Source organism: Pelobates fuscus, chromosome 10 (assembly GCF_036172605.1).
Source record: "Pelobates fuscus isolate aPelFus1 chromosome 10, aPelFus1.pri, whole genome shotgun sequence".
Lineage (NCBI taxonomy): Eukaryota > Metazoa > Chordata > Amphibia > Anura > Pelobatidae > Pelobates > Pelobates fuscus.
Window position 1 is genome coordinate 122,328,339 of NC_086326.1, and position 19,605 is coordinate 122,347,943.

At 46.3% G+C, this 19,605-nt stretch overlaps 1 protein-coding gene across 4 annotated transcripts in view; it reads right to left on the reverse strand.

Moving 5' to 3' along the window:
- Window positions 1-19,605, reverse strand: part of LOC134575744 (rap1 GTPase-GDP dissociation stimulator 1-like) — a 195,030-nt gene that overhangs the window by 43,859 nt on the left and 131,566 nt on the right. For all 4 annotated transcript variants that reach the window (XM_063435133.1, XM_063435135.1, XM_063435132.1 and 1 more), the window contains one exon: window positions 3,728-3,856. In XM_063435133.1, the coding sequence (XP_063291203.1) occupies window positions 3,728-3,856 (129 nt within the window). The remainder of the gene's footprint in view (window positions 1-3,727; window positions 3,857-19,605) is intronic.

The following is a 19,605-nucleotide window of genomic DNA, read 5'->3' on the forward strand; positions in this document are numbered from 1 at the left end:
CCGTCCCCCACCCCTGAGCCGTGGGTGGGGGCCATAAAAAAGAACTTGGGGGGCGGACCTACTGTCCCCCCCTGGCCCCCACCCCTGTGCGGCGGATGGGGGCCCTAAATAACAATAAGGGAGGGTCCTACTGTCCTCCGCCCGGCCCCCACCCCTGAGCGGTCGGTGGGGCCATAAATAAGAATTTGGGGGGGACCTACTGTCCTGCCCCCCAGCCCCCACCCCTGCGTGGTGGGTGGGGGCCATAAATAAGAATTTGGGGTGGGGCCGGGGGGGAGGACAGTAGGTCCCCCCCCTTATTGTTATTTAGGGCCCCCACCCACAGCACAGTGGTGTGGGCCAGGGGGGACAATAGGTCCCCCCTTATTGGTATTTAGGGCCCCCACCCGCCGCTCAGGGGTGGGGGCAATAGGTCCCCCACTTTAGTTTAAAAGCCCCCCACGCGCGGCTGCTCACTGTTTAATAGACATGCCCCTACTAGCTGGGTCACATGCTGCACTGGCCAATCACAGCCATGCCATTAGTAGGCATGGCTGTGATGGCTTCTAAGGGCACACAAGTCAAACGCTTGTTGATTGGCTGACCTGCAGCCTTTCAAAACGCGTCCCTTAATCGCCGAACACCGAACTCCAACCCAAACATACAGTGATATGTCCATGTTCGGATCCGGGGTCCAAAAAACTTAATGTTCAGTACGAACCTGAACATTTCAGTTCGGGTTCGCTCAACTCTAATTAATACCATAGATTATGTTTCCCTATTATTATTATTATTATATTATTTATAGAGCGCCGTCAAATTCCGCAGCGCTTTACAATGGGTGGACGAACAGACATGTAGTTGTAACCAGACAAGTTGGACACACAGAAACAGAGGGGTTGAGGGCCCTGCTCAATGAGCTTACATGCTAGAGGGAGTGGGGTAAAATGACACAAAAGGTAGGGATAGTATTAGACTAGTGACAGTTGCAGAAGAGGAATCAGTTGGGAGCTATTAAGAGTTTAATTGATACGCTTTTATGAAGAAGTGGGTTTTTAATGATTTTTTGAAGGAGTGGAGACTGGGTGAGCATCTAACGGAGGAGGGAAGTGAGTTCCACAGGAATGGTGCAGCCCTCGAGAAGTCTTGAAGGCGAACATCAGGGGTGGGAGTACGGACAGAAGATAGACGTAAGTCTTCAGCAGATCGTAAGGGCCTAGACGGGACATACTTGTGTATAAGGGAGGATAGATAGGTGGGAGCAGCATTATGTAGACATTTGAAAGCAAGAACCAGAATTTTAAATTGAACTCTATATTTTAAAGGAAGCCAATGTAGGGACTGACAGAAGGGTGAAGCATGGGAGGTGCGGGCGGACAGGAAGATGAGCCTCGCCGCCGCATTCATTATAGACTGTAACGGCGCAAGTTGGGAGCACGTAAGACCACTGAGAAGCGGATTACAGTAGTCAAGGCGAGAAAGTACAGTGGAATGGACCAACACCTTAGTCGCATCTGGCGTTAAGTAGGGACGGATGCGCGCAATGTTTTTGAGATGGAAATGACAGGATTTGGCGATAGAGTGAACATGAGGCTTGAAGGAGAGGTCGGAGTCAAAGAGAACACCTAGGCAACGAGCCTGCGTGGTGGCGCTGATGGTAGCACCATTGACTTGGAGGGAGACAGACACAGGAGTAACAACACTTGAGGGAGGAAAGACCAGAATTTCAGTTTTGGTCAAGTTTAGTTTAAGGAAGTGGGCAGCCATCCAGTTAGAAACAGCAGAGAGGCAGTCAGAGACACTAGTCAAGAGGGACGGGGAGAGATCAGGAGAGGACAGGTAGATTTGTGTGTCATCTGCATAGAAATGATATTGGAAGCCAAAGGAGCTAATGAGTTTACCAAGGGAGGCAGTATAGATGGAGAACAGTAGGGGACCAAGGGCTGAACCTTGAGTGACACCAACAGAGAGGAGTTGGGGAGAAGAAGCAGAGCCAGAGAAAGAAACACTGAAAGAGCGCTGGGAGAGGTAGGAGGAGCACCAGGAGTGAGCAATATCTTGTAATCCGATATTGCTAAGGATGAGAAGAAGCTGTTGATGATCAACAGTGTCAAAAGCCGCAGACAGGTCAAGGAGAATTAGGATAGAGTAGTGACCACGAGATTTTGCAGCGAGTAGATCATTGGATACTTTGGTCAGTGCCGTTTCCACAGAGTGCTTAGCGCGGAAACCAGACTGAAGCGGGTCTAGCAGAGAGTTTGATTCGAGGAAGTCTGTCAATCTCGCATACACAATTCTTTCTAGGACCTTGGATGCAAAAGGCAGTAGCGAGATAGGATGATAGTTGGATGGGGAGTTAGGGTCAAGATTGGGCTTCTTTAGAATTGGGGTTACAGTTGCATGTTTGAAGGGCGATGGAAATATACCAGAGGAGAGAGAGAGATTGAGAATTTTAGTGAGAGGTGGAGAAAGAGAAGAAGACAGAGTACGGATGAGATGCAAGGGAATTGGATCTAGGGAGCAGGTGGTGGGGCGGGAGGACTGGAGCAGAGCAGAAACCTCTTCCAATGTAGCGGGTGTGAATGAACATAGAACAGCAGAGGGAGTGAAGCTAGGGGAAGAATTGCAAGGGGAGGAGAAAGATGAGAGATCTCTTCTCTGATTGTAGAGATCTTGTCAGTGAAGTGAGTTGCAAAGTCTGAGGCAGTCAAGTTAGTAGGTGAAGGAGGTACAGCAGGGCGAAGAAGAGAGTTAAATGTGTGAAATAGTAATTTGGGTTCGCGGGAGAGTGTGGTTATGAGGGTATTGAAGTAATTAACTTTTGCAGAGGAAAGAGCCAAGCTGTATGAGCTCAGCATAAATTTATAGTGGAGAAAGTCAGATGCACAGTGAGACTTTCTCCAACAGCGTTCAGCAGTTCTGGAGCATTTTTGGAGGTATCGAGTGAGCTTGGTGTACCAGGGTTGTTGTTGGGGGGGCCTGCGGCATTTAAATGTACAAGGTGCCATGATGTCTAGTTGAGAGGAGAGGGTGGAATTGTAGAAGGAGGTTGCAGAACTAGGACAGGTGAGGTTTGAGATAGGTAAAAGGAGAGTTTAAGTGTGTTCCTGTGATCAAGGGCTGATTCCAGTTGTTAAAATGCTGATATAATGTTCTTTGTTCTCAAAATGTGTAACTCCTCCAGCACCAACATATAAGGACTGTCACAATACAAGTGTTTTCCCTATTTAAGGAACAAAACAGTTGAATATGCTTACAAAAATAACAAGACAACACAACAACGTGATATCAAGGAACACCTGGTACACACTTACCAAGATGCAGTTCTGAAGCCCTATCAAACATATATGGGTTTTTACGATTAGTAGTCTTATTGCTGACTTAATTATATTATTAACATGATGAGGAAGTCTTATTCAAACCCAAACCTAGCTCTACATCCAGGGAATAATACCAAATATACAGTTTACAACCCATCAACTTTCTAGGTCGTGGAAATAAAATCACACAAAACAGTTATTCATTAAAATAAGCGAATTGTTGAAAACAAGCAGTTGCGTAACTTTTGTTTAGTAACCATTCAAATATAAGATTGGATTGCCAGGGTAAACATTGCAGTTGTTCATTCCTTGCAGGATGCATCCCTTTAATTGACAGTAAGTCATTTACACCAAACAAGAGTGCTGTAAGCATGCTTATCACCATGTATGGTAAAACCTCAGATTGTAAATTGATTGAAGATTCTAACCTAGATCTGCCAGATTGGACAGGGCCAAAAGATCTACACGCACCAACGTATCATTGTCCGGGAAATCTGTTAATATTCTGACCAAAGATGAGATTACATCAAGTTCGACTAGTTGTTCCTGTAGATCATCTGAAAAGAAAAGAAAAACAAACTATAAGATATAAGATATAATATTATATATATATTATAACTAGATCTTTCATGCATATGGTTAAAGGAACACTATAGTCACCTAAATTACTTTAGCTAAATAAAGCAGTTTTAGTGTATAGATCATTCCCCTGCAATTTCACTGCTCAATTCACTGTCATTTAGGAGTTAAATCACTTTGTTTCTGTTTATGCAGCCCTAGCCACACCTCCCCTGGCTATGATTGACACAGCCTGCATGAAAAAAAAAACTGGTTTCACTTTCAAACAGATGTAATTTACCTTAAATAATTGTATCTCAATCTCTAAATTGAACTTTAATCACATACAGGCGGCTCTTGCAGGGTCTAGCAAGCTATTAACATAGCAGGGAATAAGAAAATCTTAATTAAACAGAACTTGCAATAAAGAAAGCCTAAATAGGGCTCTCTTTACAGGAATTGTTTATGGAAGGCTGTGCAAGTCACATGCAGGGAGGTGTGACTAGGGTTCATAAACAAAGGGATTTAACTCCTAAATGGCAGAGGATTGAGCAGTGAGGCTGCAGGGGCATGTTCTATACACCAAAACTGCTTCATTAAGCTAAAGTTGTTCAGGTAACTATAGTGTCCCTTTAATATATAGCATTTTAAATCAATATGGTCGTAGTAATGTAATTTTTTGCTTTTAGGTCTCCCCTTTATCTGCTAAATCAGTAGTTGGCATAATTACTAATTATTGCTTCTTGGTTTTAAACTGTTTTACAACACTATTTTTTTATGGAGACCACATTATTAAAAACATACTGTGGTAAAACATCTTGTATTACTGTCGTTTTAAGCTCTGCTGCTGCCTGCAAACAATAAGCTACAGCATTAGTGAAAAGATTACATTGTATTAATAATCCTTCCAGAACAATGCATACAATTAGTGCACTCCATTGTACTATCATCTGGTCAGAGACTTATCTCATCTACCCAACACTCTGAACACAACAACGATATCTTAGAGATGCCAACATCTCGACTGAAAGACACACTTTTAAAATACAATATGCAGATGCAATAAAGAATGAATACATAAAGAAGAAAAACCACGCCAGGCAGGAGATAACACCAGAATGTTTTTAGACCTCATAGCAACACTATCCAAAGAACAAGAACCAGGTCTTCTCCTGGCCCTTGAAGTGGAGAAGGCCTTTGACCGACTCTATTGGGGTTATATGTCAACGATCCTCCGCAAATTTGGCTTCCCCCCAGGCATATGTAGGGCTATATACTCAACCCCATCGACAAAGGTTATAAACATGGATTTCCTCTCTAAGAAGTTTGGTCTCTGGAATGGCACCCGCCAAGGTTGCCCACATTCGCCACTAATGTTCATCCTAGCCTTGTAACCCCTAATCAAATGCTTTCAAACCAACAAGACCATTTCAGGCCTCCCCATCCCTATGGGCACCTCTCTCTGGGGCTACCTCCACTTAGGCAGCACCGGGGAGAGTGCCTGGCCTCACGGCCTGGCCTTGCAGCCTGGCCTCGCAGCTCCCGGGTTGGGGAAGAAGTGATTATAGCTCCATAAGGAGCAGGTAGGACGATCCCCGATAAGGGGATCCGAGACAGTGCGGGCAGGCCCGTTTGGGATATAATTTCCTCCCCTGTTTGGCATTTGGCTATATGAACTGGCGGCCACCCATGGGAGCATTTGTTAATGGTTTCCCTTGCTGTTTTAGAACGTTTTAATGAGCGTTCTAAATGGGAACTCAGGGTGGTTCCCGTTTGGGAGACTAACAGGTTTTGTTCGTATGAGCTTTCCCGAATGGGGAACAGGCAAAATACAAGTAACTAGTGATGTACCGAACGGTTCGCTGGCGAATAGTTCCTGGCGAACATAGCGTGTTCGCGTTCGCCACGGCGGGCGAACATATGCGCGGTTCGATCTGCCCCCTATTCGTCCTCATTGAGTAAACTTTGACCCTGTGCCTCACAGTCAGCAGACAAATTCCAGCCAATCAGCAGCAGACCCTCCCTTCCAGACCCTCCCACCTCCTGTACAGCATCCATTTTACACTCATTGTGAAGCTGCATTCTTAGTGAGAGGAGGGACAGTGTAGCTGCTGCTGATTTGATAGGGAAATTGATAGCTAGGCTAGTGTATTCAGTGTCCACTACAGTCCTGAAGGACTCATCTGATCTTTGCTGTAAGGACAGCACCCCAAAAAGCCCTTTTTAGGCTAGAACATCAGGCTGCTTTTTTTTCCCTGTGTAATCTAATTGCAGTTGCCTGCCTGCCAGCTTCTGTGTCAGGCTCACAGTGGATACTGTGCCCACTTGCCCAGTGCCACCACTCATATCTGGTGTCACAATAGCTTGCATTTAAAAACATTTAAAAAAAAATTTTTTTTCACTGTAATAGATTGAATAGCAGTTAGTTGTCTGCAAGCGTCTGTGTGTCAGGCCTACAGCGTGTACTCTGCCAACCTCTGCTAGTGCACAGTGCCACTCATATCTGGTGTCACAATAGCGTGCATTTAAAAACAAAAAAAGTTTTTTCACTGTTATAGATTGAATAGCAGTTGTCTGCAAGCGGGTGTCAGGCCTACAGCGTTTACTCTGCCAACCTCTGCCAGTGCAGAGTGCCACTCATATCTTGTGTCACAATAGCGTGCATTTAAAAACCCCAAAACTTTTTTTCACTGTTATAGATTGAATAGTAGTTAGTTGTCTTCAAGCTGGTGTGTAAGGCCTACATCCTCTACTCTGCCAACCTCTGCCAGTGCACAGTGCCACTCATATCTGGAGTCACAATAGCGTGCATTTAAAAACAAAAATTTTTGACTGTAATATAATAGCAGTCAGTGTCCTTCAAGTGTGTGTCAGGCCTACAGCGTGTACTCTGCCAACCTCTGCCAGTGCACAATGCCACTCATATCTGGTGTCACAATAGCTTGCATTTAAAAACAAAAAAACTTTTGGAATGTAATATAATAGCAGTCAGTGTCCTTCAAGCGGGAGTCAGGCCTACAGCGTGTACTCTGCCAACCTCTGCCAGTGCACAATGCCACTCATATCTGGTGTCACAATAGCGTGAATTTAAAAACCCAAAAACTTTTTTCACTGTTATAGATTGAATAGCAGTTAGTTGTCTTCAAGCGAGTGTGTCAGGCCTACAGCGTGTACTCTGCCAACCTCTGCCAGTGAACATTGCCACTCATATCTGGTGTCCCAATAGCGTGCATTTAAAAACAAAACATTTTTTTTCACTGTTATAGATTGAATAGCAGTTAGTTGTCTTCAAGCGGGTGTGTCAGGCCTACAGCGTGTAATCTGCCAACCTCTGCCACTGCACAGTGCCACTCATATCTGGTCTCACAGTTGCGTGCACGCATAGTACCACTAATCCCCCCCAAAAATGACAGGCAGAGGCAGGCCACCCTGCAGGGGCCGTCGTGGTGCTGTGATTCCCTTTTGCCCTAGAATAATGCCCAGTTTTCAGAGGCCACGTACCCTGAACTTGAAAAGTTCTGAGGACATAGTTGACTGGCTAACACAGGACACCCAATCTTCTACAGCTTCCGCTCGGAACCTTGACGCACCATCCTCCTCCAGCTTAGCTTCGGGCACCTCTCAAGATGCGACTCACCCACCTGCCGCCACCACCAACACTAGCACCACAGCCGCTTCACTTTATCTGTCAGAGGAGTTATTTTCACATCCGTTTGAAGAAATGAGTGATGCGCAACCATTATTGCCAGAGGATGTAGATAACAGGGATATGTCTCAGGCAGGCAGCATTACACACATGGACGTACGGTGTGATGATGATGAGGTTGTACCCGCTGCTGCTTCCTTTGCTGAGTTGTCAGATACAAGTGAAGCGGTTGATGATGATGATGCGTCCATGGATGTCACGTGGGTGCCCGCTCGGCAAGAAGAAGAACAGGGCGAAAGTTCAGATGGGGAGACAGAGAGGAGGAGGAGATGAGTTGGAAGCAGGGGGAGGTCGTCGCAAGGAGCTAGTGGCACAGTCAGACAGCATGCATCGGCACCCGGGTCAGCCCGACAGCACGCCAATCAACGCATGCTGTGTCCACCACCAGAATGCCGTCATTGCAGAGCTCAGCAGTGTGGCATTTTTTTTGTGTGTCTGCCTCTGATGCCATTTGCAACCTGTACCAAAAGAAACTGAGTCGTGGTAAGTCCAACACCCACCTAGATACAACTGCTTTGCGTAGGCACATGATCGCACATCACAAACGCCTATGGGATCAAAACATGAGTACAAGCAGCACACAAACTCAAAGCCGCCATCCTCCTCCTGGTCCAGCATCTTCAGACACATCAACCACTGCTGTCCTCCTTGCCCCCTCTCAACCATCCGCCACTCCGTCTCTCGCCTTGAGCAGTTCCCGCTCATCTGTCCACAGTCAGGTGTCTGTCAAGGACATGTTTGAGTATAAGAAGCCAATGTCAGAAAGTCACCCCCTTGCCCGGCGTCTGACAGCTGGCTTGTCTGAACTATTAGCCTGCCAGCTTTTACCATACCAGCTGGTGTAGTCTGAGGCGTTCAAAAAATTTGTAGCTATTGGGACACCGCAATGTAAGGTACCCGGACAAAATTTCTTTTCACAAAAGGCAATTCCCAACCTGTACTCGATTGTGCAAAATTAACTAATGGCATGTCTGGCACACAGTGTTGGGGCAAGGGTCCATCTGACCGCTGATACCTGGTCTGCAAAGCATGGTCAGGGCAGGTATATCACCTACACTGCGCATTTGGTAAACCTGCTGACGGCTGCCAAGCATGGAATGCGTGGCTCTTCAGAGGAGTTGGTGACACCGCCACGACTTGCAGGCAGGCCTGCTGCCACCTCCTCTACTCCTCCTACTTCATCCTCTTCCATAACCTCCTCGGCTGAATCCTCTTTTGCTGCTGCGTCTTGCTCCACATCAACGGCAACCCCCCAGCTCCCCAGGTACTATTCCACATCCCGGATACGGCAGTGTCACGCCGTCTTGGGTTTGACTTGCTTGAAAGCAGAGAGTCACACCGGACAAGCACTCCTGTCCGCCCTGAACGCACAGGTGGAAAAGTGGCTGACTCCGCAGCAACTGGAGATCGGCAAAGTGGTTTGTGACAACGGAACAAATTTGTTGGCGGCATTGAAGTTGGGCAGGTTGACACATGTGCCGTGCATGGCACATGTGTGTAATCTGATTGTTCAACGCTTTGTACATAAGTACACAGGCTTACAGGACGTCCTGAAGCAGGCCAGGAAGATGTGTAGCCATTTCAGGCGTTCCTACACGGCCATCTCGCACTTTGCAGATATCCAGTAGCGAAACAACATGCCAGTGAGGCGCTTGATTTGCGACAGCCCGACACATTGGAATTCAACACTCCTAATGTTCGACCGCCTGCTCCAACATGAAAAAGCCGTTAATGAATATTTGTATGACCGGGGTGCTAGGACAGCCTCTGGGGAGCTGGGATTTTTTTTGCCACATTACTGGACGCTCATGCGCAATGCCTTTAGGTTAATGCGTCCTTTTGAGGAGGTGACAAACCTAGTCAGTCGCACCGAAGGCACCATCAGTGACATCATACCATTAGTTTTCTTCCTGGAGCGTGCCCTGCGAAGAGTGCTGGATCAGGCCGTAGATGAGCGTGAAGTGGAAGAGGAAGAGTTGTGGTCACCATCACCACCAGAAACAGCCTTATCAGCATCGCTTGCTGGACCTGCGGCAACGCTGGAAGAGGATTGTGAGGAAGAGGAGTCAGAGGAGGAATGTGGCTTTGAGGAGTTGGAGGAAGACCAACCAAAACAGGCATCCCAGGGTGCTCGTTGTCACCTATCTGGTACCCGTGGTGTTGTATGTGGCTGGGGGGAAGAACATACCTTCATTGAGATCACTGAGGATGAGGAATGGGAAATGAGTAGTTCGGCATCCAACCTTGTGCAAATGGGGTCTTTCATGCTGTCGTGCCTGTTGAGGGACCCTCATATTAAAAGGCTGAAGGAAAACGACCTGTACTGGGTGTCCACGCTACTAGACCCCTGGTATAAGCAGAAAGTGGCTGAAATGTTACCAAATTACAACAAGTCGTAAAGGATGCAGCATTTGCAAAATAAATTAAAAAGTATGTTTGAAAAGGGTGATGTCACAGCACAACAGGAATCTAACAGGGGAAGAGGTGAAAGTCCTCCTCCTCCTTCCACGACCACGCCGGCAAGGACAGGACGCTTTACAGACGTGTTGTTGATGGAGGACATGCGTAGCTTTTTAAGACCCACGCATCCACCCTCAGAGAACGACTCGACCGACAGGTTGCAGACTACCTCGCCTTAACTGCAGATATCGAAACTCTGAGGAGCGATGAACCCCTTGACTACTGGGTGTGCAGGCTTGGCCTGAGCTATCCCAATTTGCGATAGAACTTCTGGCCTGCCCCGCTTCAAGTGTCCTGTCAGAAAGGACCTTCAGTGCAGCAGGAGGTATTGTCACTGAGAAGAGAAGTCGCCTAGGTCAAAAAAGTCTAGATTACCTCACCTTTATTAAGATGAATGAGGGATGGATCCCGAAGGGACTGACAGTGGGCGATACATTCGACTAAAAAAGGCCTGCTGAGATGAGCTGCCTTGGGCTAAAAATGGTCCACACGCTGCTGTATTTTAGCTCTGAATGCCGGTTGACTTATCCGCCACCAACTAGAGTTCAAGCCGCAATGCTACAGCAGCGGCTGCAACAATACCTAATTTTTCAGGCAAGTGTACATGCCTAATTTTTCGGGCCTCTGGTGCTGCACTGTGGCTTCAAAAACCAAACCCCAAAAAAAGGCACATAACAGGGATTAAACTGATGGGAATAGTACTACTTAACACACCACTCCTATCTGGTGGCACATTAGATTGCACACGCAGTGCCCCAAATTTGAAGTAGGAGGACCGACCAAGCATCTTTTTCCATCTCCCGGTTCCTAAAATCGATGCCATATACACGTCCCCTGATGGGCGCCAGCTCGTTATTCTCTTGGGCGCCAGCTCGTTATTCTCTTGGGCGCCAGCTCGTTATTCTCATTTTCACTTCACTAGGGACACTTTACTGCACTATGGGCACTTAGACCCACTCTTTGTCTTGCACAGTGTTATTCCTAGCCAGCATCTGTGATGGGAAATCAGGCAGTCATCTAAACGTTTAGATTGAGCTTTAGCTTAGAACACCCTTGAAGGTGTTTAAGGAGATTAGGGCTAGTTTAGAGGATTCTTCTTAGACCTCTGAGTCTTTATAGCCCTTCTACCTATCCAGCATTTCTGGAAACTAGCTAAGAGAAAGGGTGGCTGTGTGTCTGTGATATTTTTAACTTTATATCACCTTATTGACACTTTTTATGACAGCATCACTCCAGTCTCCATACTCTCTGCCTATACCCATCTATTTAGAGGGAATTTCCTTGCCCCTGGCAATATTATATAATAGGTAATAGTATTACCATTATTACACAATTAGCCACTAAATGGGGAATGAGTAAAGTATCCCTTTGTTATTTATAAATGATACAATAAAGACTTTTGTCCAGTACTCAATTTACTTTAACAAAGGGTACTAACCACGGTATTAGGAAGCATTACTCTGCTTTTCCTTTCTCCCTCTATTATACACCTATGCTCACTAGGATTTGTAGGTATCACTTTATTATAGTTGTTTAACCTTTTCCTATGCCAGTTTTAGATCTCCTTGTTGGGAGCTTTTTTCTTTTTTCAGTTTATTAGCATACCTGGGTACAAGCCCTCGGTGGGGCTGGCACCACCACCTGACCACATTAACTAGTTTCTTCCACTCATACCGCTTTTTCCATCTTTGAAGGGGTTTGGCGAAACAAGGAAATAGTCCTCTACTCGTAACAGGGATTAAACTGATAAGAATAGTACTACTTAACACACCTCATCATAACGCAGAGAGAGGAGGAGTCTGAAGAAGAGGAGTCAGAGGAGGAAGGTGGCTTTGAGGAGGTGGAAGGCCAAACACAGCAGGCGTCCCAGGGGGCTTGTTGTCACCTTTCGGGGACCCTTGGTGTTGTACGTGGCTGGGTGGAGGAAGAGACCTTCAATGACATCAGTGAGGACAAGGAACGGGACATGGCTAGCTTGGTATCCAGCCTTGTGCAAATGGGGAGTTTGCGGTTGTGCAAATGGACTGTTTGCGGTTGGTTGCGGTGCGTTAAACTGGGAGTTTGGTCTGTCACTGTGAAGCGGGCGTAACCCTTACACTACCTGATTGATACAACATCATACAGTAGGTCCCCACCTCATTATTTTTATGGCTCACGGGTGGGGGCAGGTGGGAGGACAGTAGGTCCCCCCCCCCATTGTGATTTATGGTCCCCACCCACCGCGCAGGGGTGGGGGCCGGGGGGAGAGGACAGTAGGTCCCCCCCCTTTTCCTTATTTACTGAATATTCCCCTGTATAACAATGTTTGGCATTTATTGAATATTCCCTATTCTGCTCTGTGTCAGTGTGTATCATGGTCTCTGAGGACAGGTGTCAATCCATATCTGCCAAGTGACCCTATGTAGGGGGAACAGTCCCTATTCTGCTCTGTGTCAGTGTGTATCAGGGTCTCTGAGGACAGGTGTCAATCCATATGTCAAGGTGTCAATATGTCAGGTGTCAATCCATATCCATTGTGATTTAGGAATGTTAGGTGATTTATGCACTTTATGGATTAAAACCAGACTCTGCATTAACTGTGTAATTTTCCATGGGAGTTTTGCCATGGATCCCCCTCCGGCATGCCACAGTCCAGGTGTTAGTCCCCTTGAAACAACTTTTCCATCACTATTGTGGCCAGAAAGAGTCCCTGTGGGTTTTAAAATTTGCCTGCCCATTGAAGTCTATGGCGGTTCGCCCGGTTCGCCGGTTCGCGAACATTTGCGGAAGTTCGCGTTCACCATTCGCAAACCGAAAATGTTATGTTCGCGACATCACTAAAAGTAACGCATACAAATCCATGGACCACACAATACACAGGAAAAACATACAAATAAGCAGTAGACATGGTACTTAGTTTATGGAGGTCCGCCACAATAAATAATAAAAAGAAACACCAAAGAAAAGGCAACAAAAGCATTATGCATCAGCAATATGCTTAAATGTGTCAGAGGATTAAAAGACAATTAAAAACTTACAACAATAATCCTAAGGAAATTAGACACATTATCAAGAAAAAATGGCATATCTTAAAACAAGACTCAGAATAATACAGTTTTTAGAAGATAAACCTAAGGTTATTTTTAGAGGGATACGTAATCTGAAACAAATTTTAACTTCCAGTTTTATTGATGTTAAAAATACAGATTTGATTAGTACTCATAGAGACCAAATGTCAGGATTCCACTATTGTGAAAGCTGTATGGGATGCAAAAATGTTAAACAAAAAATTAAAAGAATTGATAATTTTAAATCATCTTCAGGAAAAGACGAATTTCAGATTAGATCTTTTATTACCTGTCATTAATAGAATGTGGTATATATGCTCACGTGTCCTTGTGGCTTGCAATATGTAGGCAAGACTTCAAGATGCATTAAAACAAGGATACTTGAGCATATCTACAACATTAAGAGGGGTTATCTCAACAATAATATGTCTCAGCATTTTCTAACATGCCATAATAGTGACCCTACCAATTTACAATTCTGTGGAATTCAGATTGTACAGAGACATTGGAGAGGTGGTAACTTGGAGTCCACATTGAGCAAATGTGAGATGAAGTGGATATTTGATCTAGATACTTTGTCTCCAAATGGGCTCAATGTGGACTTCGAAATGGCTGTTTTAATTTAATTTATTTTTTATATATAATTTTAAATGAGTTTGCAATGTATGTTTATTTATTATGTAATTTTAGGGAATGCATTCCCTTATTTTATTCTTGTTTCTCCTATTCAGTCACTAACTTATTTCTCTCCCTTTTCAGATAAAATCCTAATTATATATATCTACTTTTAATGAGTAATTTAAACTTCCATTTAATATGTGATTTATGTGTTTATTTAATAAAGAGTTAATTTTTATATAAATATATATATATATATATATGTATATATATATATATATATATATATATATATATATTACATAGTTTCATAGCTGAAAAGAGACTTGCGTCAATCAAGTTCAGCCTTCCTCACATATGTTTTTGTGGTTGATCCAAAAGATCAAATTTTGCAACAAACTAGGAAAAAAATCCTTCTTGACCCCAAAATAGCAGTCAGATGTCTCCTTGGATCAAGCAGCTATTACAACACTAATAAGAAATTATATCCCTGTATGTTATGTTTGCAGTATAAACATCTGTATAGACTCTGACAAAACCACCTCTTCAGGCAGAGAATTCCATTTCCTTATTGCTCTTACTGTGAAAAAACCTTTTCTTTGCCTCAGATGAAATCTCCTTTCTTCCAGCCTAAATGTGTGACCTTGTGTCGTATGTATAGCCCTGTTTATGAATAGATTTCCAGATAAAGGTTTGTACTGGCCCAGAATATATTTGTATAATGTTAATATATCCCCTCTCAGGCACCGTTTTTCCAAACTAAACAGATTTCATTTTTTTTACCTTTCTTCGTAACTAAAATGCTCCATTCCTTTTATCAATTTTGTAGCTCGTCTCTGCACTTTTTCTAGTGCCATGATATCTTTCGTTAGAACAGGTGTGTGGCGAAACCAACCTCGCCACTGGGCCCTGGAGAAGCCTGTTTGCTAGCCTCCTACCTGCTGACTATGGCCCCTGGGTTATTTGGGGCATATTGTACTGTATATTGCTGCTACTGGCCCTTTTAACAGCATCTATGGACATATTGGGACTTTTGGGACTACTGTCCCTTTAAGACTGTGATACATATTCTAGTGTACTGCCTGTAATATTATATGTGTATTAAGTTTAACCTGGGATATGTATGCAGCATTCCACTGATTGTTCGGTAGAATCACTCCATTTATTATATTGAGTGAAACTACCGAACAACCAGACCACCCAGGAATAAGTGTGCCTCCAATTACAGTTTGCAACAATGTTGCAAACGGGTAATTGGCAATCAGTGTAATGTATTCTTTGTCCTCTGGGTGGCCGCCATTCGGGAAACAAACACGTGGCGGCGGCCATCTTAAACTACCGAACAGCGGTGTTTTGCCGTCGAGTGTCTGGAACTAAAATCGGACACTTGACTAGGCAAACACCGCTGAGACCTCCATACTTCCAGAAATTCGTATGGAAACTACCGAATGACCCGCCGTTCGGTAGAAAGAACCCCATAAACAAGGGAATTCATTCAAACCCTCTCCAGGCTCTATAACACAGGCAATTCGCCTGTTTTCATTCCCTTGTTTGTGACCGACCGCAGGGCCAAAATGCATGGAACTGTTTTCGGATACTTTACCCATGCGGTCGGTCAAATCTTTGGAACCCCATATCTCACGAACCATTCATCCGAATTACTTGAATTTTGGATATGTTGTCCCCCTGAATAAGGGCTATCCAGCGATGCTGGATTTAAAGGTGTACCCCCGGGTTTTGGGGTACATCCAGAACTTGGCTGAAAAAGTGTACCGGATAGTTGAGTTTAATGTTATCTGAGGGGAGGGGATGTGTGGGCTGAACCATGTATGTGATTGGTTATTTTATGCCTCCCCCTGGGTGTGGCCTGTATGTGGATTAGTGTAATAAAAGCCAGGCTGGATGAGCCAGTCCAGAGTTCCTGTTTTACCCTCAAAGTGATGTGTCGTCTCATTATTGGGGGGAAGGATTTATTGCATGCTGTTCCAGTTGACTGCTAGGAGTACAAGCCTATTCGTATGGTTCCTATTCAATGGTCTACAGCATTCAAATGCTTGGGAGAATTTAAAAGGTTTCTCGGATTCGGTGATTGTGGTGTCTGCCAGAGTGCTTGGAGTTCTCAGGAAGCACTAGGAGCATCCATTAACGGAGGTACTCAGTCGGGGTGCCAGGTGATCCGTTACATTGGTGGCAGCGGTGGGATGGCGTCCTAGTGCGAGGTAAAGCAGCTCGGAGACACAGTGCGTTTGGATTTACAATTGAGGGCGACGCTGGTGTGCATACAGCGTCCCTGTTTACATAAAGATTTGGGAAAATGGGGTTCGTAGACCCCTGGGCAACACACACACCTGAGGAAGAGAGTGAATTAGAATGGAGAGATAATGCCCGGATAGAATTATGGTACGATGCCCTGGAGGAAGTCCAGTATCAACGGCAGCAGCGCCTTCCTGGTGTCGCATACCGGTTGGAGGAACAAATGGCCTGGCGGATGCCGCTTCTGGGAGACCAACCTGGAGGGCAGCGGGTAAGACAACTCGAGTACCTCGTGGAAAGGGAACTGAGCTTGGACACCTCATACCGGGCACTGTGGTGGTGCACTGTCCAGCCAGAGACGTGGAGGGCAGAGGGCATCCAGCCAGAGGGGGAGAACTACACGAGCCCTGGCCTGTTGTGGAAAGCCTTAGTGGAGGATGTCGACTTCGGCAGTCCAGCAGAGTCACGGTACTGGGCTATCTTTCATTACCGAGGTGAGATGATACAGGGCCCGAGATCTATTGGACTGGGACAAGACCTCCGCCGTTTCGCTGCCATGGAACGAGAGCTGGAGATGGACTATGTAGAACTATTAAATTCCTGCCAGCCGCAGAGCAGGGACGCAGACCGGGAAAACTGGGTGGCAGACCCAGACCTGCTAGCCTACAGCTGGGAAAAGGTGGCTGAGGTACCCCCTGCTTCACTACCAGCTGCAGAAGTTGGGGACCTCATAGACTGGTCCTGGAGAGACCCACAGATGGCAGGTGAAGATGGGACCGAGATCTCTCTACCGGCCCTACAGGGATGCTGGGCAGTTGGCCCAGATCCCCAGCGGCAGTCTACGGTTCAGGGAGAGGAGCCTGTTATTACCTCTCCCCAGCGGCAGCACAGCTCACCAAGGGGAGACAGTAAGCCCCTCACCAGCGCAGATGGGACTGTGGTCTCTGCGCCCTGCCTACAGGGAGTACAGAGGGTCAGCCCTGATCCCCAGCGGCAGTCTACAGTGCAGGGAGAGGCGCCTGATACCCCCTCTCCCCACCGACAACCTAACCCACCAAGGGGAGACAGAAAACCCCTCACCAGCGCAGATGGGACCGTGGTCTCTGCGCCCAAGTTACAGGGAGCTGAAGGGGCCGTCCTCCCTCCCCAGCGGCAGTGTGATTTGTTGGGAATTGGGAGCCCAGTCTCCATTCCCCAGCGGCAGTGTGAATCACAGGGAATTGGGAGCCCAGTCTCCATTCCCCAGCGGCAGGCTGAGTTACAGGGGGCAGAGGTAGTTGGTCCTTCCCCCCAGCAGCAGAGTGATATGCCGGGAAGGCAGTGTGAAGTGCAGGGAGAGGAGAGCAGCGTCCTCCCTCCCCAGCGGAAGGCTGAGTTACAGGGGGCAGAGGTAGTTGGTCCTACCCCCCAGCAGCAGCATGATTGTTTGGGAATAGAGAGACCAGTCTCTATTCCCCAGCAGCAGGACACTGAATTGGGAGGAGAGACAGTCGGTCTCCCTCCACAAAGACTGAAAGTAGGCATGGGAGAGGAGATTGTTACCACCTCTCCCCAGCGACGGATCATCGATGGGCAGAGTGTTCTAATGGGAGAGGAGCTGGTTACCACCTCTCCCCAGCGACAGCTTAATGTACCAGGGGGAGACTGTAAGCCCCACACCTGTGCAGATGGGACCGTGGTCTCTGCACTTCCAGCACAGGGGGTAGGGACGGTCGGTCCTGCCCCCCACAACAGGGCTGTTTAGCCAAAGGGGAGACAGTCTGTCTCCAGCAGCAGAGCTGTGTAACTAAAGGGGAGGCAGTCGGTCTCCAGCAAGGCTCCAACCAGACTACTCCCGGGGTAGTGCTGGCACCAGGGCAGAGTACCGCTGGGCTCTGCCCACTCAGCAACCCACCAAAACAGCCTACCAGTCCCCCACACAGCCATGGTGAGGCACCTGGACATGGACAAGTTTTTCTCTTACTCAGGTGTAGTAACCATTTATTGTGGGTGGGCTGTACTGCTGTTTCTGTTTTGTGGGTGGGCTGCTGGACTAACAAGGGCACTGACCGGCAAGAGGTCAGGTACCCTGTTAGTCTGTTTGGAAAAGGGGAGAAATGTGGCGAAATCAACCTCGCCACTGGGCCCTGGAGAAGCCTGTTTGCTAGCCTCCTACCTGCTGACTATGGCCCCTGGGTTATTTGGGGCATATTGTACTGTATATTGCTGCTACTGGCCCTTTTAACAGCATCTATGGACATATTGGGACTTTTGGGACTACTGTCCCTTTAAGACTGTGATACATATTCTAGTGTACTGCCTGTAATATTATATGTGTATTAAGTTTAACCTGGGATATGTATGCAGCATTCATCTGATTGTTCGGTAGAATCACTCCATTTATTATATTGAGTGAAACTACCGAACAACCAGACCACCCAGGAATAAGTGTGCCTCCAATTACAGTTTGCAACAATGTTGCAAACGGGTAATTGGCAATCAGTGTAATGTATTCTTTGTCCTCTGGGTGGCCGCCATTCGGGAAACAAACACGTGGCGGCGGCCATCTTAAACTACCGAACAGCGGTGTTTTGCCGTCGAGTGTCTGGAACTAAAATCGGACACTTGACTAGGCAAACACCGCTGAGACCTCCATACTTCCAGAAATTCGTATGGAAACTACCGAATGACCCGCCGTTCGGTAGAAAGAACCCCATAAACAAGGGAATTCATTCAAACCCTCTCCAGGCTCTATAACACAGGCAATTCGCCTGTTTTCATTCCCTTGTTTGTGACCGACCGCAGGGCCAAAATGCATGGAACTGTTTTCGGATACTTTACCCATGCGGTCGGTCAAATCTTTGGAACCCCATATCTCACGAACCATTCATCCGAATTACTTGAATTTTGGATATGTTGTCCCCCTGAATAAGGGCTATCCAGCGATGCTGGATTTAAAGGTGTACCCCCGGGTTTTGGGGTACATCCAGAACTTGGCTGAAAAAGTGTACCGGATAGTTGAGTTTAATGTTATCTGAGGGGAGGGGATGTGTGGGCTGAACCATGTATGTGATTGGTTATTTTATGCCTCCCCCTGGGTGTGGCCTGTATGTGGATTAGTGTAATAAAAGCCAGGCTGGATGAGCCAGTCCAGAGTTCCTGTTTTACCCTCAAAGTGATGTGTCGTCTCATTATTGGGGGGAAGGATTTATTGCATGCTGTTCCAGTTGACTGCTAGGAGTACAAGCCTATTCGTATGGTTCCTATTCAATGGTCTACAGCATTCAAATGCTTGGGAGAATTTAAAAGGTTTCTCGGATTCGGTGATTGTGGTGTCTGCCAGAGTGCTTGGAGTTCTCAGGAAGCACTAGGAGCATCCATTAACGGAGGTACTCAGTCGGGGTGCCAGGTGATCCGTTACAAGGTGCCCAAAATTGCACAGCATATTTAAGGTGTGGTCTTACCAGCGATTTATAAAGAGGCAAAATTATATTTTCATCCCGAGAATGTATGCCCCTATTTATACATGACAAAACCTTACTGGTCTTAGCAAGTGCAGATTGACATTGCATATTGCTGTTTAATTTGTTGTCTATAACAATTCCCAAATCCTTCTCGTGTGTGGTTATCCCTAATTCACTACCATACAGGGTGTAAATTTCTTGTGCATTCTTAACCCCGAAGT